The sequence below is a fragment of the Diceros bicornis genome, chromosome 15 (genome assembly GCF_020826845.1).
Source record: "Diceros bicornis minor isolate mBicDic1 chromosome 15, mDicBic1.mat.cur, whole genome shotgun sequence".
Lineage (NCBI taxonomy): Eukaryota > Metazoa > Chordata > Mammalia > Perissodactyla > Rhinocerotidae > Diceros > Diceros bicornis.
Window position 1 is genome coordinate 27,494,416 of NC_080754.1, and position 21,785 is coordinate 27,516,200.

Here is a 21,785-nt window from a genome sequence, read left to right on the forward strand (position 1 = left end):
GTGGCGGCATCCCATGTAAAGTGGAGGAATATGGGCATGGATGTTAGCCCACGGCCAGTCTTCCTCAGCAAAAGGAGGAGGATTGGTGACAGATGTTAGCTCGGGGCTAATCTTCCTCACCAAAAAAACAGAGAGGGAGGCAGAAAAAATATTTGATGACAGAAATGTTTCCAAATTTGATGACACATATAAGTACAAGAAGTTCAAAGAAGCCCAAGCAGAATATACCTAAAGAAAACCATACTAATCGTGACTATAGTTGATAACACTGTATTGTATAATTAAAATTTGCTTAGAAAGTAGAACTTAAATGTTCTCACCAAACAAAAAATAGATAAATATGTGAGGTGATGGATGTGATAATGAACTAGATGGGAGGAATCCTTACATAATGTATATGAATATCAAATCATCACATTGTGCACTTTAAATATCTTACAATTTTAATTGTCAATAACACGGGGAAAAAAATAAAACCATACCAAAAAACATCAAAATCAAATTGTGGAAAAACAATGATGAAGAGAACATCTTAAAAGCACCAAAGGAAAAAAGATGCATTAAATTTAGAGGAACAAAGATAAACATTACTGCTGATTTATCATCAGAAACAATACAAGCCAGGAGAAATTGAATTGTCATCTTGAAAATGATGGAACAAAACAAAAACAAGGGGGAAAAAACTATCAACCCACAATTCTCTATCCAGCAAAAATATCCTTCAAAATTAAAAGTGAAATAAAAAGACACTTACAAACAAAAGAGATCAAAAAGGAGTAGGGTGGGCTGTTAATCCATTATGACTAGTATTGCCTTAGTCCCTTTGGGCTGCTGTAACAAAATACCACAGACTGGGTAGCTTATAAACAATATAAATTTATTTCTCACAGTTCTGGAGGCTGGGAAGTCCAAGATCAAGGCACCAGCATGGTTGCCTTCTGGTGAGGGCTCTCTCCCTGTTTCATAGCTGGTGCCTTTTTGCTGTGTCCTCACATGGTAGAAGGGGCTAGAGATCTCTCTGGAGCCTCTTTTATGAGGCACTAATCCCATTCATTAGGCCTCCACTCTCATGACCTAAGCATATTCCAAAGGTCCCTCCTCCTAACACCTTTGGGGTTAGGTTTCAATATATTGAAATTTGGGGGGACACATTCAGACCATAGCAAGTGCCTTTATAAGAAGAGGAGAGACACAAGACACAGACACAAGGGCAGACTGCTATGTGATGACAAAGGCAGATGGTAGTCCTCTAGCTGCAAGCCAAGGAATGCCAAGGATTGCTAGAAAAGCACAAGAATCTAGGAAGAGGCAAGGAAGAATTCTCCACTGTAGGTTTCAGGCCCTGAAGACACCTTGTTTTCAGACTTTTAGCCTCTAGAATATTCTTAAGATATATTCTTTCGTGTCTTAAGCCACCAAGTTTATGGTACTTTGCTATGGCAGCCCGAAGAAGTGATATACCATGTGATCCTAGAGAAATGAAAATGTATATCCACAAAAATATTTATACCTGAATATTTATAGCAGCTCTATTCATAATAGCCTGAACTAGAAACAATCCAAGTCTCCATAAATAGGTGAATGGATTGACAGATTGTAGTATATTCATACAATGGAATATTACTCAGTACCCACTAATCTACATCCTGTCTCTATGGATTTGCCTATTCTTGCCATTGTCTAGTAATTTTGACTGGATGTTTTTCATTATGAATGTTACATTGTTGATTACATGGATTTTGTTGTTCCTTTAAAAATGTTTAGTTTTGTTCTAGTAGGCTGTTAGTTGACTGCAAATCACAGTGATCCTTTCAAGTCTTTTTAAGCTTTGTGGTGATGAGTCTAGAGTAGCCTTTTCTGTAGGTCTAACTTACCCCTACTAAATGCATCAGGTCAATAAGTTCTCCCACCACCATGTCTCCCAACACCAAGGTCTCTCTGATGTTTGCTCAGCCTACAGTTCCCCAGGAGCTTTGCTTTGCTGGCCTCATGGAGTCTCATCCCACTCTTGCACAGCTTTGTATTTGGCCAAAGACACAAGGGAACTCGTACGCAGATTTCTGAGTCTCGTTCTCTGTATAATTCCCATCCCTCTGGTATTTGTTCCATAAATTTTAGCTGCCTTAGTCTCTACAAGCTCTGACTTTTTCCTCTTCAGCTCAGCAAGTCTGTCTTGCTTTACTTGGGATACCGCTTCCCATGCTGATATTTGGTAAATGCCAACAAGCAGAAAGCTGGGGAAATTGTAGGGCTCACTTCACTTTTTCCCCTTCTCTCAGTAATCACTGTCCTGTGGTTCCTGTGATCCAATAACTGAAATCAATTATTTCATATATGTCGTACAGTTATCTAATGGCCTATGACAGGAGGTTAGTCTGGTACCAGTTAGTCTGTCTTGTCTAGATATGTGTATTATTTTTTTGATTGGTTCCTTTTTGCTCACTATTGTTTATAAGACTCATCCTTGTTGTTGAGTGAAGTAGTTAGCTTGCTTTTTATTTCTGTATGGTATTAAATAGTAGGAATATATCACAATTTACTTATACAATCTGTTGTTATGGGACATTTGAGTAGTTTCCATTTGGGGGCTATTATAAATAATGCTCCTCTGAATATTCTTGTACATGTCTTCCTGTTGGGTATATCTCTAGAAACGGAATTGCTGGGTCACAGGCTGTGCTTACAGTCAGTTTTACACATATTGCCTATTACTTTTGCAAAATGGTTGTACCAATTTTCATTCTCGTGCAGTATATTATAGAGTCCCAATTGTTCCACACTTCATCAGCACTTGGTATTGTCAGTTTTTTAAATGTTAGCCATTATGGTGGGTGTACTCTCTGGCTTCCAATGAAGTAGATTACCTTTTCATACATTTATTGCTCTTTTGGATATCTACTGGCCTATTCATACCTTTTGCCCATTTTTCTATTGGATGGTCTGAATTTTTCTTTTTTTGATTGATCAATTAATCGAGTTATTTACTCATTCTGGATTTGAATCCTTTGTCAGTTATACATATTACACCTTATCTTATTCCACTCTGTGGCTTGCCTTTTTACCCACTTAATAGTGTGTTTTGATGAAAAGATGTTCTTAATTTTAATGTAGTCCAATTTATCAGTGTTTTCATTTTGATGTCTTATACGTGGAATCTTTCCTACTTCAAGGTCATGAAAATGTTCTTTTTTTTTTCTTTTTAGAAGGTTTATTACTTTATCTATCACATTTAGATCTACAACACACCTAGAAATAATTTTTGGATGAGTGTGAAGAAGGGATCAATATTATTTTTTCTCCATATGGATACACAATTGACCCAATCCTGTTTATTACAAAGACTGCCATTTTCTCACTGCTCTGCAGTGCACTTTTGTTGTTAATCAAGTTTCCATATTTGTAAGCATCTATTTCTGTCCTCTACCCTGTCTCATTGGTCTATTTATCTATTCTTGTGCCCATACCACACTCTTAGATATTATAGCTTTATAATGAGCCTTAATATCACATAGTGTGAGTCCTCCACTTCTGTTCTTCAACATTATTTGGGCTATTCTAGACCATTTGCATTTTCATATAAAGTTTATGACAAGCTTACTAATTTTTATAATAGTACTAACTTGGATGTTGATTAGAATTACATTGACATCTTTATAATATTTGGTCCTCTAATTCAGAATATGATACAACCCTCTTTCAGATTTTTTTTTTAGATTTTCTTTAAGTTTTCTCAATCATATTTTGCAGTTTTCTCTGTAGGGTTTTTGCATGTCTTTCATTAGATTTATTACTAAGTATTTGATGTTCCTTGATGCTATTATAAATAGTATTTAAAATATCTTTCCTTTTTGTTGCTGTTATATAGAATACGATGAATTTTTGTATATTTACGTTTTTATTCAGCAATCTTACTAAATCTATTTTTTTATTGTGAAATTTTTGTTGTACATTATTGTTTATCAGTCACCATATAAGTGCATCCCTCCACCCCTTGTGCCCACCCCCCACCCCCGTAGCCCCTGGTAACAACCAAACAGTTCTATCTGTCCGTGTGTTGGTTTATCTTCCACATGAGTGAAATCATGCACCGTTTGTCTTTCTCTTTCTGGCTTATTTCACTTAACATAATACCCTCCAGGTCCATCCATGTTGTTGCAAATGGGACGATTTTGTCTTTTTTTATGGCTGAGTAGTATTCCATGGTATATATATACCACATTTTCTTTATCCAATTATCAGTCGAGGGACACTTGGGTTGCTTCCATGTCTTGGCTATAGTAAATAACACTGCGATGAACATAGGGGTGCATAAGCCTCTTTGGATTGTTGATTTCAGGATCGTCAGGTAGATACCCAGTGGTGGGATAGCTGGATCATAAGGTATTTCTATTTTTAGTTTTTCGAGGACTCTCCATACTGTTTTCCATAGAGGCTGCGCCAGTTTGCATTCCCACCAGCAGTGGATTAGGGTTCCCATTTCTCCACAGCCTCTCCATCATTTGTTGCTTTTTGTCTTGGTGATTATAGCCATTCTAATGGGTGTAAGATGATATCTTAGTGTGGTTTTGATTTGTATTTCCATAATGATTAGTGATGTCGAGCATCTTTTCATGTGCCTGTTGGCCATCTGTACATCTTCTCTGGAGAAGTGTCTGTTCATTTCCTCTGCCCATTTTTTGATTAGGTTGTTTGTTTTTTTGTTATTCAGTTGTGTGAGTTCTTTATATATTATGGAGATTAATCCCTTGTCGGATATCTGGTTTGCAAATATTTTTTCCCAGCTGATGGATTCCCTATTCATTTTGATCTTGGTTTCATTTGCCTTGTAGAAGCTCTTTAATCTGATGAACTCCCACTTGTTTATTTTTTCTTTTGTTTCCCTTGCCTGAGTAGACATGGAATTCAAAAAGATCCCTTTATGGCTGATTACAAGTAGCGTACTACCTATATTTTCCTCCACGAGTTTTATAGTTTCAGGTCTCACCTTCAGGTCTTTGATCCATTTTGAGTTAATTTTTGTGTATGGTGAAAGAAGATGGTCTACTTTCATTCTTTTGCAAGTGGCTGTGCAGTTTTCCCAGCACCATTTATTGAAGAGACTTTCCTTTCTCCACTGTATGTCCTTAGCTCCTTTGTCAAAGATAGGTGCCCAAAGATATGAGGTTTTATTTCAGGACTTTCAATTCTGTTCCATTGATCTGTGTGTCAGTTTTTGTACCAGTACCATGCTGTTTTAATTACTATCGCTTTGTAGTATGTTTTGAAGTCAGGGATTGTGATGCCTCCAGCCTTGTTCTTCTTTTTCAGGATTGCTTTAGCTATACGAGGTCTTCTGTTGCCCCATATGAATGCTAGTATTCTTTGTTCTATTTCTGTGAAGAATGTCCTTGGGATTCTGATTGGGATTGCATTGAATCTGTAGATTGCTTTAGGTAGTATGGACATTTTAACAATGTTTATTCTTCCAATCCACGTGCATGGAATATTTTTCCATTTCTTTATGTCATCATTGATTTCACTCAGTAATGTCTTATAGTTTTCATTGTATACATCTTTCACGTCCTTGGTTAAATTTACTCCTAGATATTTTATTCTTTTTGTTGCAATTGTAAATGGGATTGTCTTCTTGAGTTCTCTTTCTGTTAGTTCACTGTTGGTATGTAGAAATTCAATTGATTTCTGTAAGTTGATTTTGTACCCTGCCACTTGGCTGTAGTTGTTAATTATTTCTAATAGTTTTCCAATGGATTCTTTAGGGTTTTCTATATATAAAATCATGGCATCTGCAAACAGCGAGAGTTTCACTTCTTCATTGCCTATTTGGATTCCTTTTATTCCTTTGTCTTGCCTAATTGCTCTGGCCAGAACCTCCAGTACTGTGTTGAATAAGAGTGGCGAGAGTGGGCACCCTTGTCTTGTCCCTGTTTTTGGAGGGATGGCTTTCAGTTTTTCCCCACTGAGTATGATGTTGGCTGTGGGTTTGTCATACATGGCCTTTATTATGTTAAGGTACTTTCCTTCTATACCCATTTTATTGAAAGGTTTTTATCATAAAGGGATGTTGGATCTTGTCAAAAGTCTTCTCTGCATCTATTGAGATGATCATATGGTTTTTATTCCTCGTTTTGTTAATGTGGTGTATCACATTGATTGATTTGTGGATGTTGAACCATCTCTGTGTCCCTGGTATAAATCCCACTTGATCATGGCGTATGATCTTTGTAATGTATTGCTGTATTCGGTTTGCCAATATTTTGTAGAGGATTTTTGCATCTATGTTCATCAGGGATATTGGTCTGTAGTATTGTCTTTGCCTAGCTTTGGAATCAGGGTGATGTTGGCCTCATAGAATGTGTTGGGAAGTGTTCCATCTTCCTCTATTTTTTGGAATAGTTTGAGAAGGATAGGTATTAAGTCTTCTTTGAATGTTTGGTAAAATTCTCCAGAGAAGCCATCTGGTCCTGGACTTTTATTTTTTGGGAGGTTTTTGATTACTGTTTCAATCTCTTTACTTGTGATTGGTCTATTCAAGTTCTCTACTTCTTCTTGATTCAGTTTTGGGAGGTTGTATGAGTCTAGGAATTAATCCATCTCTTCTACATTGTCCAATGTGTTGGCATATAGTTTTTCATAGTATTCTCTTATAATCTTTTGTATTTCAGTGGTATCTGTTGTAATTTCTCCTTTTTCATTTCTAATTTTATTTATTTGAGCCTTTTCTCGTTTTTTCTTGGTGAGTCTGGCTAAGGGTTTGTCAATTTTGTTTATCTTCTCAAAGAACCAGCTCTTTGTTTCACTGATCCTTTCTACTGGTTTTTCAATTTCAATTTCATTTATTTCTGCTCTGATTTTTATTATTTCCCTCCTTCTGCTGAATTTAGCGTTTGTTTGTTCTCCTTTTTCTAATTCTGTTAGGCGTAGTTTGAGGTTGCTTATTTGGGCTTTTTCTTATTTGTTAAGGTGGGCCTGTATTGCTATGAGTTTCCCCTTCAGGACGGCTTTTGCTGCATCCCATATGAGTCGGTATGGTGTATTTTCATTTTCATTTGTCTCCAGATATGCTTTGATTTCTCCTTTAATTTCATCAATGATCCATTGGTTGTTTAGTAGCATGTTGTTGAGTCTCCACAGCTTTATCACTTTCCTGGTTTTTTCCTTGTAGTTGCTTTCTAACTTCATGGAATTATGGTCTGAAAAGATGCTTGTTATGATTTCAATCTTCTTAAATTTATATAAGCATGCTTTGTTTCCCAACATATGGTCTATTCTTGAGAATGTTCCATGCGTGCTTGAGAAGAATGTGTAATGTGCTGTGTTTGGACGGAGTGCTCTGCATATATCTGTTAAGTCCATCTCATCTAGTTTGTCGTTTAGGTCTATTATTTCCTTATTTATTTTCTGTCTGGATTATCTGTCCATTGATGAGAGTGGGGTGTTAAGATCCCCTACTACTATTGTGTTGTTGTTAATATCTCCTTTTAGGTTTGTTAATAGTTGCTTTATGTACCTTGGTGCTCCTGTATTGGGTCCATACATATTTAAAAGTGATATGTCTTCTTGGTGGAGTGTCCCTTTTATCATTATATATTGCCCCTCTTTGTCTCTCATTACCTGTTTTATCTTGAAGTCAACTTTGTCTGATATAAGTATGGCAACACCTGCTTTCTTTTGTTTGCCATTAGCTTGGAGTATTGTCTTCCATCCTTTCACTCTGAGCCTGTGTTTGTCTTTAGAGCTGAGATGTGTTTCCTGGAGGCAGCATATTGTTGGGTCTTGTTTTTTAATCCATCCCACCACTCTGTGTCTTTTGATTGGAGAGTTCAGTCCATTTACATTTAGGGTAATTATTGATATATGGGGGCTTGTTGTTGTTATTTTATCACTCTTTTTCCAGTTATTTTGCATTTCTTTTTTTCTCGTCCCATATGTTTTGGAATACCAATTAAGTTTGGTAGTTCTGTATGGGGGTTCTCTTAGTTTTCTCTTTCTTTATCATGTGTGATTCTGTTCTGATTATTTGGTTAGTGGTTACCATGAGGTTTGTATAAAAAAATCTCATGGATGTCATAGTCCAGTTTTTGATGGCCTCTTATTCCCTTAGACTGAGTCGATTCGATCCCTTTCCTCTTCCCCTTCTAAGTTATTGTTGTCACATCTTATTCCTTCTTGTGTTGTGAGTTCGTGTTTAACATGATGAGGTTATATTTATGCATGGTGCTTACCTTCCCTTGATCTTTGGTTTTATATTTAAGTGTTTGCTAATCTATGTTGATAGAGGACTGCAATTTTTCTGGTTTTGTCGAACTATTTTCCTCCTTGTTCAAAACTTTGAATCTCTTTCTCTTTTTTTCTTCAGGGATGAGGGCCTTCTTGAGCACTTCTTGTAGTGGGGGTCTTGTGGCAATGAACTCCCTTAGCTTTTGTTTACCTGGGATAGTTATTATTTCTGCATCATATCTGAAGGATATTTTTGCTGTAGTATTCTTGGCTGAAAGTTTTTGAATAGAGTATTCTTGGCTGAAAGTTTTTATCCTTCAAAATTTTGAATATATCGTTCCACTCTCTCCTAGCCTATAACGTTTCTGTTGAGAAATCGGCTGAGAGCCTGTTAAGAAATCCTTTGTATGTGTTTTTTTTTTAAAATTAATTAATTTACTTTTTGTGAGGAAGATCAGCCCTGAGCTAACATCCATGCTAATCCTCCTCTTTTTGCTGAGGAAGACCGGCTCTGAGCTAACATCCATTGCCTAATCCTCCTCCTTTTTTTCCCCCAAAGCCCCTCAGTAGATAGTTGTACGTCATAGTTGCACATCCTTCTAGTTGCTGTATGTGGGACATGGCCTCAGCATGGCCAGGGAAGCGGTGCGTCAGTGCGCGCCCGGGATCTGAACCTGGGCCGCCAGTAGTGAAGCGCGCGCACTTAACCACCAAGCCACGGGGCCGGCCCCTGTTATGTGTTTTTTTTTGTCTAGCTGCCCTTAATATTTTTTCTTTGTTGTTGACTTTTGCCAGCTTTACTACTATATGCCTTGGAGAGGGTCTTTTCGTGTTGATATATTTAGGAGATCTATTGATTTCATTCACTGGTATTTCCAGCTCCTTCTCCAGGTTTGGGAAATTCTCAGACATTATTTCTTTGAACAAGTTCTCTGCTCCTTTTTCCCTCTCTTCTCCCTCTGGAATACCTATAATCCTTCTGTTGGATGTCCTAATTGAGTCAGATATTTCTCAGAGAGTTTCTTCATTTCTTTTTAGTCTTAGTTCTCTTTCCTCCTCCAGCTGGAGCATTGCTGTCCTCAATATTGCTAATTCTTTCCTCCATATTTTCAGCTCTGATGCTTAACGCTTCCAGATTTGTCTTTAACTCATCTATTGTGTTTTTCATGTCTAAGATTTCTGATTGGCTTTTTTTTTTTTTATAGTTTCAATCTCTTTTGTGAAGAAACTCCTGATTTCATTGAATTGTCTGTCTGTGTTTTCTTGTATTTCATTAAGCTTTTTTATGATGGCTATTTTGAATTCTCTGTCATTAAAGTTATACATTTCTGTGCTTTCCGGGTTGACTTCTGGGTGCTTGTCATTTTCCTTTCGGTCTGGAGATTGAATATATTTTTGCATGGTGCCTGTTGGTGTTGGCTTACTTTTCCTCATAGTGAAAATATATGGTCGCAGTTTCCTCTTGCTGCCGCTGGGTGGGGGCAAGGGCTGTGTATTCTGGCCCGCCTCAATCCGCAGGCACTCTTGTCAGCCCCTGGCTGATCTGAGTTGTGGCTGAGTGGAGGCTGCTGGGGGGTAAGCGTGGGAACAGCTGGAGCTGGAGCGTGGGAACAGCTGAGACTGGAGCACAGCTAGGCCAAAGCAGCTGGGGCTCGGGTGCAGGTGGGTTGAAGCAGCTGCAGCTGAAGTGCCACTGCGCTAAAGAAGCAGGGGCTGGAGTGCCGCTGGGCTGAGGAAGCTGGAACTGTAGTGTGCTGGGCCAAAGAAGCTGGAACTGTAGAGTGCTGGGCCAAAGAAGCTGGAACTGTAGTGTGCTGGGCCAAAGAAGGAAGAGGTGGAGTGCTGCTGGGCCAAAGAAGCTGGAACTGGTGTGCACTGGGCCAAAGAAGCTGGAACTGGAGTGCGCTGGGCCAAAGAAACTGGAATTGGAGTGCGCTGAGCCGAAGAAGGAGGAGCTGGAGTGCGCTGGGCCAAAGAAGGAAGAGGTGGAGCACCTCTGGGCCAAAGAAGCTGGAACTGGAGTGCGCTGGCCCGAAGGAGGATCTGGGGCGCCACTGGGCCAAAGAAGCTGGAACTGGACTGCAGTGTGCTGAAGTTGCTGGCACCAAGTCAGCTGGAGCCTGAGTGCAGACCAAGTTGCAGCTGCTGGAGCTGGGGGTGGGGGGGGGCGTCAAGCCAAAGGAGCTGGGGCCGTGGCACAGGAAAGCCAGGGAAGCTGGAACCGTGGCTTGGTCCAGCCAGAGCTCTGGGGCTGTGGTGTGGTGGGGCCTGAGCTGCCATTGCCTCTGGTGCAGGGACAGAGGCTCGCCTCACTGATGGTTGGGCCCAGGCACCTCGGGGCCGCTGCCTCTGGGGACGGGGCTGAGCTGAAGTGCAGCTGTGCTGAAGCACCAGTTGGGCAGCCCAGGTGGAGGAGGGGCACTTACTTTCGCCTCCCCGATCTCAGAGGTTTCTCACCTCACTCTCGCTCCCTGCTATCCTGAGGGGCTAGCTTGTTGAAACTACCCTCACAACAGTTCTGCTCCCTCTGTAGGGGTATCCCCTCGGGCTGTGAGGGGTCTTGGAGAGCACTGCTTTTCACGTGGTGAGCCGCCCCTCCCTGTCCCCCAGCCCCGAGAGCCGCGTGGTCCCAGTCTCTGGGTCACAGTCCTTGGAAAGGAAAGGAGCTCCTCTTACTTCCTTCTACTTCCTCTGGGGGATTCCAGCACCTCCGTCCTGGGGTGCATGGCTGCCTGGGTGCCTCAGACATCCCCTGTGTTGTGTGAATAGCTTCTGTTGGAATATGAATGTCCTGTTTGTTGTGTCTTAGAGGGGGAGAGTTCAATGGGGGAAGCTCACTCCGCTACGACGCTGATGTCACTCCCTAAATATATTTTTAATTTTAGTAATTCATTTGTAGAGTCTTTTGATTTTCTGCATGTACAATCATGTTGTCTGTGAATGACAGTTTTACTTCTTATTTTCCAATTCTTATGCCTTTTATTTCTTTTTCTTGCCTTACTATACTATCTAGGACCTCTAGTAGAATGTCAAATAGAAATGAGGGAGATCTCCTTCTCTTCTCTTGTTCCCAATATCAGGGGGAAAAGTGTCAATATTTTACCATGTTTCTAAATAATCCATGTCTGAAAGAAGAAACTACAATGAAAATTTAAAATGTTGTATTGGAACAATAATGAAAGTGTGGCACTTAAAACTAGAAAGATGCAGCTAAAGCCATACTTAGAAGAAATTTTATAGCCTTAAAGGCATACACACACACACACATAAAGGGCTGAAAAATCAGTGAGCTAAGTGTCCACCTCAAGGTGTTACAAAAAGCAAATTAAACCTAAAGATAATAGAATGAAGGAAATAATAAATATTAGAGCAGGAATTAATGAAACAGAAAACAAATAATAGCAAGAATTATCAAAGGCAAATATTGGTGTTTTGAAAGGCTATTAATACTGAAAAACTCCTGACAAGACTAATAAAAGAGAGAAGCCAGATAAGCAATAACAGGATTGAAGAAGAGGACATCACTATACATGTAAACAGATATTAAAAAGGTAAGAGGATATTATAAACAAATTCATGACAACAAATTTGAAAATCTATATGAACATCCAGGTTGTTGCATGTATCAATAGTTTGTTCCTTTTTATTCTGAGTAGTATTCCACAGTGTGGATATATCACAGTTTGTTTAACAACTTAACTATTTAAGGACTCTGGGCTGATTCCAGTTTGGGGCTATCAAAATAAAGTTGCTATAAACATTTGTGTACAGGTTTTTATGTAAATATATGTTTACATTTTTCTAGGATAAGTTCCCAGGAGTGCAATTGCTGGATCATACGGTAGTGGCATGTTTAGTTTTGTAAGAAACTGCCAAACTGTTTTTCCAGAATGGCTGTACCATTTTAAATTCCCACCAGCAATGGATGAGAGATGCAGTTTCTCCACATCCTTACCAGCATTTGGTGTTGTCACTACTTTTTATTTTAGCCATTTTGACAAGTGTGCAAATCAATTTAAAAGATATTTCATTCAGATTTTTTAGTATTTTTGAAGGATGAGTTAATCTGCAACACATTAAATCTCTATAACCAGAACTGAATCAGGTTTTTGAGGGATAGGACCCAGGCATCTAGGTATTTTTAAAATCTTCATTGGTGAATCTCATTTGCAGCCAACGTTATGAAGACACCTCAGTCTCAGAAGACACAAGCTTTGAAGGAAAAGCCATCTTTTTAAGAAATAGCCATATCCACTGATGGGAATGTCACAGACAATGAAAATATGTGGTAGGATAGTAGAACTGAATGACGTTTCAGAAATATAAACAAGGATTCTATGACCCTGGAAAATAACATGTTTTAAAAAACAATTTTTTACACTTTTGAAAATTCAAAATAGATTAATTTTAAAAAGAACTACTTAGATGAAAAATAATTTTAAATTTGAATATCTAAATAATAAATGAGGGCCGGCCCCGTGGCTTAGCGGTTAAGCGCGTGCGCTCCGATGCTGGCGGCCCCGGTTCTGATCCCAGGCGTGCACCAACGCACCGCTTCTCCGGTCATGCTGAGGCCGCGTCCCACATACAGCAGCTAGAAGGATGTGCAGCTATGACATACAACTATCTACTGGGGCTTTGGGGATAAATAAATAAAATTATAAAAAAATAAAATAAAATAAATAAATAAATAAATAAATAATAAATGGTTACCTAGAGCCATGAAGAATTCCTTATGAAAAAGGAAGGAAGGAAGGAAGGAAGGAGGGAGGGAGGGAGGGAGGGAGGGAAGGAAGGAAGGAAGGAAGGAGGGAGGGAGGGAGGAGAGAGAGAGAAAGAGAGAGAGAGAGAGAGAGAGAGAGGTTCAGGCAGTGACTAATCAAGTTAATTGATTAATTTGAAGCTATCAAAATTTCTGACAACCCAAGGAACTTGTGGATTGTGTCTCTAGGGGGAGCTGAACCTCTACAGAGCAATGCAGGAAGGGAAAATATTGAAAATTCTAAGAACTAAAAAAGCAATGCCTCACAAAGAGCAGTAATATCAATTAGAAACTAGAGTATATTATTCAAAAAGGAGCAAGTCTAAGAGTAAGAGGTTTAAGAGAAACAAAAAGCAAGAGAAGTGTCTGCCTAGTGCCCCCCTGGCTTACCCTAGTAACAGACTCCAAACCATCCCTCCAGTGGGATTCTGTCATGTGCAACCAGAGTCCTGACTAATAACAACAGCTCTGTGCCACTTTGGAGGTCTGGTGGTAATGACATCAGAATGGCTAGTCAGGGCCAGTCAGGGCAGATAAAGTAGGTCCAAGCAGTCAAACCTGCTCACCCTCTTGTGCTCCCTACTGGGATTTATGGCATCAGGATCCACCCTGTCACCGAAACCAGAAACCTGGACTTTATTATCCTTGACTCCAATACCTCCTACTGATAATGTGACTAGTTTTCCTACCTAGCTACCTTTGAATTTATACTGAAAAATCCTCTGTGCCCCTCCAGAATACCCTCTTCCACAGAAAACTGTGGGTTCCAACCTTGCTATTTCCCTACATTCCCCAACAACATCACTGATCTAGTCCTAGTCTCACCAGGAGATCCTAAAGGTCACTCAAGAGGATTTTCAGGACACTATCTATAAGCCCATGCATTCAAGTTTGAGTACTGTATACTTTTAAAAGAAAAAATTATTAGACTTCTAAGATCTATTACTAATTATATAATTATTATACTAAAATTATTTTAGGGCCGGACCCGTGGCATAGTGCTTAAGTGCATGTGCTCTGCTGCTGGCAGCCCGGGTTCGGATCCCGGGCGCACACCAATGCACTGCTTGTCAGGCCATGCTGTGGCAGGGTCCCATATAAAGTGGAGGAAGATGGGCACGGATGTTAACCCAGGGCCAATCTTCCTCAGCAAAAAAAAAAGGCAGGGGGAGGATTGGCATGGATGTTAGCTCAGGGCTGATCTTCCTCACCAAAAAAAAAAATTATTTTAGTATAATGTTGCTTTTAATATATCCAAACCCAATATTAGGTATAAACTTCTAATAACTCTTATGCAACTATAAAATCAAAGCAAATCTACATAATAAATACAACCCAAATTATAACTAATAAACTTAAATTGTCAACGTTAATTTATTATGATGGCTGATGCTGTTTTGCTGAAACTAAATCACCTCTCACATCATGGATTTGGCACTAACTGCATTAGAGGAGGCTCTTTTGCATTTGGCAAGTTGATACTACTACCCCGGGCAGAGTGATGACTCAATTATAAAACTTTTCTCTAATTGAATTATATCCATCACGTGGTTTATGCATTCTCAGTTTGTAAATTTTAGATTTAAAAAACCCTGAATATTTACAGCTGCCATTTATTTTAAAACATTTTTAGATTTTATGAGTTTTTTTCAAACCGAAGATACTCCACACTATGACACAGAAAATAAGTCTCCCTGTTAATTCCACTACTGCTGTTGATAAGAATTGATGAAGAGACACTGGGGATGGGGTTTATTGACACTTTTGTTGAGTGACTCTGTTGCCTCTGGGGGACCTGTGTCTGCTGAACAACCAATCAAAGTGTTTCTGTTGAACACGTGTCCAGTCTACACTCTTGTTTGTATTATTTCTAACATCATAACTTTTAAACTAGAAAAAGAAAGGGTGGAAAAACTATTAACTTAAGCTGTGAAACCTAAGAAAAAAATTGCTTATTTTAAATGAAAAATTAGTGGTGAGAAATCAAAGCAAGACCAACATTAATGGTGTGAAAGCTCCAAACTTTCTATGTACAAGGGCATTGGGTGGTAATAGGTTTGGCAAGTGTTAAGACACTTGTCTTGAAACTGCACTTTTATAGCAAGTAACCTTTTTTAAAAATCAGTTTTGAGATACAATTTACATAAAGTTCAATAACTTAAAAAGTACAATTTGATGAGCTTTGACGGATGTTTACAATCACGTGACCACCACCACAATCATGATAAAGATCACAGAACATCCCCTATCACTCCCAAAAGTTCCCTTGTACTTTCTTGCAGTCAAGCAAGTATACCCCACCTCTGACCCCTGGTAACCTCTGATCTGCTTTCTGCTTTGCCTTTTCTAGAATGTCATAAAAATAAAATCACACAGCATTTTGTGTCTGGCTTCTTTCATATATCATAATGCTTTTGAGATTCGTCCATGTTGTTGCATGTATCAATATTTTGTGTCTTCCATTGTATGGACATACTACAATTTGTTCAAATAGTCACCAGTTGATGGACATTTGGTTTGTTTCCTATTTGGCTATTATGAATAAATTAGCTATAAACATTTGGGTAGAGATCTTTGTGTGCACACAAGTTTTTATTTCTCTTGGGTAAATATCTAGGAGTGGAATTGCTGGGTCATATAGTAAGTATATATTTGACTTTATAAAAACGGCCAAACTGTTTTCCAAAGTGGCTCCTCCATTTTTCATTCCTACCAACAATGTATGCGAGTTCCAGTTGCTCTGCATCCTCACCAATGTTGTCAGACTTTTTAATTTTAGCCATTCTAATGGATGTGTATAGATACAACATTGTGGCATTAATTTGTGTTTACCTAGTGACTACTGGATGTCAGGCACCTTTTCATGTACTTATTGGCCATTTGTATATCCACTTTGGTGAAGTGTCTATTCAAATCCTTTGCTCATTCTTTAATTGGATTGTCTTATTAAGTTGTAAGAGTTCGTTATATATTTTGTATGTAAGTCCTTTAGCAGATATATATTCTACAAATATTTTCTCCCAGTTTATGGCTTGCCTCTTCATTTTCCTTTTTTTTTTTAATTCGAATTTTTATTTATTTATTTTTATTTATTTATTTTTTGTGAGGAAGATCGGCCCTGAGCTAACATCTGCCAATCCTCCTCTTTTTGCTGAGCGAGACCAGCCCTGGGCTAACATCTGTGCCCATCTTCCTCCACTTTATATCAGATGCTGCCACAGCATGGCTTGACAAACGGTGCACCTGGGCCTGCCTGGGATCAGAACCGGAGAATTCCGGGCTGCCACAGTGGAGAGCGTGCACTTAACCGCTTGCCCCACCAGGCCAGCCCAAAGTTTATTTTTTATTTTATTTCTACTTATTTATTTATTTTTTGTGAGGAAGATCAGCCCTGAGCTAACACCCATTCTAATCCTCCTCTTTTTGCTGAGGAAGACTGGCTCTGAGCTAACACCTATTGCCAATCCTCCTTCTTTTTTTCCCCAAAGCCCCAGTAGATAGTTGTATGTCATAGTTGCACATCCTTCTAGTTGCTGTATGTGGGACGCCACCTCAGCATGGCCGGAGAAGCGGTGCATCAGTGCGCGCCCGGGATCTGAACCCGGGCCCCCAGCAGCGGAGCGCGGGCAGTTACCCGCTAAGCCATGGGGCCGGCCCCTTCTTCATTTTCTTAATAGTTGTTTTTGAACAGCAAAAATGTTCCATTTTGATGAGGTCTAACTTGTCAATTTCTTTTCTTTTATGGTTCATGCTTTTTGTGTCCTAAGAAATCTTTGTCTGACTCAAGGTCACAAAGATCTTATTCTATGTTTCCTACATTTTATAGCTTTAGCTCTTATTTTTAGTTCTATGATCCACTATTTACGGTATGAGGTAAGGGCTGAGGTTCCTTTTTTGGGCGTATAATATCCAATTGTTCCACTAACATTTGTTGGAAAGACCATTATTTCCCCCATTGAATTACCTTGGCACCTTTGCTGAAAATTTGTTTGCTATAAATGTGCAAGCCAATAAGCACATTAAAGGATGCTCAAGATCATTAGTCACTAGGGAAATGCAAATCAAAACTACAATGAGATACCACTTCACACCCACTTGGATGGCTATAATAAAAAAAAGATAGAAAATAACAAACATTGGTGAGATGTGGAGAAATAAGGATTCTCATATTTTGCTGCTGGGAATATAAAAGGGTGCAGTCACTTTGGAAAACAATCTGGCAGTTCTTCAAAATATTAAACACATAGTTACGACTATGTGTTCAGTGGTAGCAATTCCACTCCTAGGTATATACTTGTTCATAGCGGCATTACTCATAATAGCCCCAAAATGAAAACTATCCAAACATCCATCAGCTGATGAGCAGATAAACAAAATGTGATATATACATACAATGGAACATTATTTGGCCACAAAAAGGAATGAAGTACTGATACATGCTACAACATGGATGAATCTTGAAAACATTATGCAAAGTGAAAGAAGCCAGTCACAAAGACCACATATGATTTAATTTATATGAAATGTCCAGAATTGGCAAACCTACAGAGACTAATGATTAATGGTTGCCTAGAGGGGTGTGGGGTGGTAGTGTAAGAGAAAATAACTACTAATGGGTATGGGGTTTCTTTTGGGGGGGGAGAGAAATTTTCTAAAATTAGAAATTGTGGTTATGGTGGTACAACTCTGTTAATTTATTAAAAAACAATTAAAAAATTGAATTGGACACTTTAAGTGGATGGATTGTATAGTATGTGAATTATACATTAATAAGGCTGTTTTAAAAATCCAAAAAATTTTAATTATTGATTTAAAATTTTTTACCCTAAAGCTATATTCTTGTTTCTACCAGTACCATAAAACAATTGTTATTTCCAGTGTTTAAAAGAGCAGCTGTCTCCTTTCTGATATTGTTAAAATAAAACTTTTTCTAAAGTCACAAAGTCATAAAACACACATAAGCACTCTAAGATTAAAAAAAAAAGTTTAGTAAATTTCACTGATGTGTCAGTTACATAAGCAATAGCAAGTTAAAGTAAAAAGAAAGTATAATAGAGAATTTGCAGACCACTGGGAATACATACTCAGACCTCCGTTCTATTCTCTGGTTCTCCTCCTGATACGTGGGTACCACCTGACCCGTGAGAATATGGAGGGCTGCTGCTCCCCAAAACCCTTCATGGTACAGGAGGACTTCAACCCCGTGATCTTCCAAATTCTCCTTGCATATTATCCTGTATTTTTATGTCAGAAACAAACATTTTCCATAGGTTAAATTCCTTCTTCCAAACAAGAGCTATATAAAAGAATCAAGACACCGTCAAAAAGGGAGGAAATGCCATCACCTGTGCCTTTATCATTCACAGCATCAGCATATGTGCTTGCTCATACTGTTCCAGCTGTGTCTTTAGGTCCTGAATCTGAGAGGTAACTTAGGATGCTTGTCAACATCTGGGCCAGCCCCAGCACTTGGGCTGAGAGAAGACTACAGGCTAAAAGAAAGGTCCTGGGCTAGTGGGGGTGCCACCTATTAATTTCTGTTTCAGATAGAGGGACAGAACTGCAGAGAAGCCCCATCAAATGGCAAGATGAAGCCCCCAGGATCTTGGGCCACAGCTCTGTTTACTTTGTCCTTCAGGCAAATATGTTCTCAGTTCAATACCAATTTATTCAACTTTCCTTCTTTCATGAGTACACCACACTAACCTACAGAAAAAAAGCTCTCCTCATCAGTCCATAGTTACATAACTCCCTGTATTATATTCTACTATATCTTAATAATTTTTCCTTTTTTATTGACATATATTTGACATACAACAGTGTACAACATATTAATTTGATACATTTATATTGCAATATGATTGCCATTGTAGCGTTAGCTAACACCTCTATCATATCACATAATTAGCATTTCTTCCAGTGGTGGGAACAATTTACAATCTAATCTCTTAGCAAGTTTAATGTTTATAATACAGTTTGTTGTCTATAATCACTGTACTGTGTATTAAGTTTCCAGGACTTATTTATCTACTGGTTGCAAGTATGTACCCTTAAACAACTCCTCTCCCATTCCCCCAACCCGGGGCACCTGGTAACAACCATTTTACTCTCTGCATTTATGATTTTGGTCTTTTTAGATTCCACATGTAAGAGATATCATACAGTATTTGTCTTTCTCTGTCTTACTTATCTCACTTAGCATAACATCCTCAAGGTCCATCCATGTTGTTACAAATGGCAGAATTTCCTTTTTCCTCATGGCTGAATAGTATTCCATTGTATACATATACCACATCTTCTTTATCCATTTATCCATTGATGAACACTTAGGTTGTTTCCATATTTTGGCTATTGTGAATAATGCTGTAATAAACAGGGGAGTGCATATGTCTCTTCGATAACTTGTTTTCATTTCTTTTGGATATAATACTCAGAAGTGGGATTGCTGGATCATATGGTAGTTCTATTTTTAATTTTTTGAAGAAATTCCATACTGTCTTCTCTAGTGGCTGAACCAGTTTACAATCTCAACAACAGTGCACAAGTGTTCCCTTTTCCCCACATCCTTGCCAATACTTGTTATCTCTTCTTGATGGTAGTCATTCTTACAGGTGTGAGGTGATACCTCATCATGGTTTTGATTTGCATTTCCCTGATGATTAGTGTTGCTCAGCACTTTTTCACGTACCTCTTGGTACATAACTTTCATTGTTAGCGTATTTGGATGTCTTCTTTGGAAAAATGTCTATTTAGTTCCTTTGTGCATTTTAAAATCAGATTTGTTTTTTTGTTATTGAGTTGTAACAGTTCTTTATAAATGTTGGATATTAACCCCTTATTCAATACATGGTTTGCAAAAATTTTTTCCCATTCTTTAGGTTGCCTTTTCATTTTGTTGTTTCTTTTGCTGTGCAGAAGCTTTTAAGTTTAATGTTGTCCCACTTGTTGGTTTTTTCTTTTGTTGTTTGTGATTTTCGTGTCATATCCAAAAAATCATTGCCAAGTCCAATGTCGAGGGGTTTCTTCCCCATGTTTTCTTCTAGGAGTCTTACAGTTTTAGGTCTTATGTTTAAGTCTTTGATCTATTTAGAGTTAATTTTTGTGAGTGGGGTAAGAATCCAATTTCATTTTTTTGCATGTGGTTATCCAGTTTTTCCAACACCATTTATTGAAGAGACTATCCTTTCCCCACTGGATGTTCCTGACTTCCTTACCAAATATTAGTTGACTGCATATATGGGGGTTTAATTACGGGCTCTCTATTCTGTTCCATTGGTCTACGTGTCTATTTTTATGCCAGTACCATACTGTTACTATAGCTTTGTAGCATAGTTTGAAATCAGGAAGTGTGATACCCCTGGCTTTGTTCTTTCTCAGGAATGCTTTGGCTCTTCTGTGGTCCAGTACAAATTTTAGGATTGTTTTTTCCATTTCTGAGAAAAATGTCACTGGAATTTTGATACGGATTGTGTTTAACCTATAGGTGGCTTTAGGTAGCACTGACATTTTAACAATATTAACTCTTCCAATTCACAAACATGAGATGTCCTTCCATTTGTTTGTGTCTTCTTTGATTTCTTTCAGCAACATCCTATAGTTTGTACAGATCTGTGTACAGGTCTTTGACTTGCTTGGTTAAGTTTATTCCTAAGTATTTTATTGTTTTTGATGCTATTTTGAATGGAGTAGTTTTCTTTTTCAGACGTCTCATTGTTGGTGTATCAAAAAGCAACTGATTTCTGTGTATTGATTTTATATCCTGCAACTTTACTGAATCCGTTGATTACATTGACAGTTTGTCTTTTATATCTTAATAATTTTTCATATTAACATATTGCATTTATCCAGCCACACATTGGCTTGTAACACAATGAACAATCTTGTTCATCCCAGATATAATACTTAATGAATCCAATAATTGAACTCCCGAGAGTGTAACATATAGTTATTTATGAGTAAATTCAGGTTTGAAAAGTACATGCAGATTTTGTCAAGTCTGTGGACTCAGAAGGCATACAATTCTTATAAACACTTTCTTTCACTGTATTTCATTCATGATAAATCACACATTTGATGGTGTACTTTGTAGCAATTCTAAAATTAAACAGAGTAGCTAAACTTTCAAAAATGCACTCAATTTTTAGGTCACTAGCTACCTGTGACCTGTTGTGTCAATATTTGTAAGTCAATAGGACTTTTTTTACTTGATCACTGCATGCTCTGGATGCTTCTTCATTCATTGGCTAGAAGGATTACAGGAAAATCATGCCCAAGTGAACTCTGGGTCACTCTCCCCAAGCACTCTTTATGGCTATAGAGAAGAGAACTTGATGGAGGTTCTATTAAACCTCAGCCCAGCCCTTCCCTCCACCGAGTACCAGGGTATGGCAGGGGCTCTCCAGGTGTTGGGGAGGTGTTCTGAATTTCTCCCACATCCTCCTCAGGGCCTAGATTAAGTCCTGCTTCTCTGGCTGGAGTATGGCCCAGGTGGTGGTAGTGGTGATAGGAGGGTACCTTGTTCACTCCAGCTGAGGATTCAGGTCCTCACCCTCCTACGATGTCCCTCTGGCCTGGCAACGTTAAGTCTCTAAAATTAACCTTAGCCCAGTGGAAGGAGCAATCTTCCCTGCTTGGGACACCCTACAGGAAGAGGGTTGGCTACAGACGAGACCCACCTCTGCTCAGATCCCAACTGAGCCAGAAGATGCCTGTTGTCCCCAGCCTCTCACCTCCGTAAGACCTGCCCATGGCTGAGGGGACCATCTTCTGCAGTTCTGGCTACCACCCTCTCCCATCACCAGACTTT

The 21,785-nt window shown here is 38.7% G+C and overlaps 1 protein-coding gene across 1 annotated transcript in view; it reads right to left on the reverse strand.

The window, feature by feature from the left end:
* SMCO1 (single-pass membrane protein with coiled-coil domains 1) overlaps nt 1-21,785 on the reverse strand; it is a 35,681-nt gene that overhangs the window by 12,059 nt on the left and 1,837 nt on the right. The window contains 1 exon segment of the mRNA XM_058556528.1: nt 18,064-18,213. Within this exon segment, the coding sequence (XP_058412511.1) occupies nt 18,064-18,213 (150 nt within the window).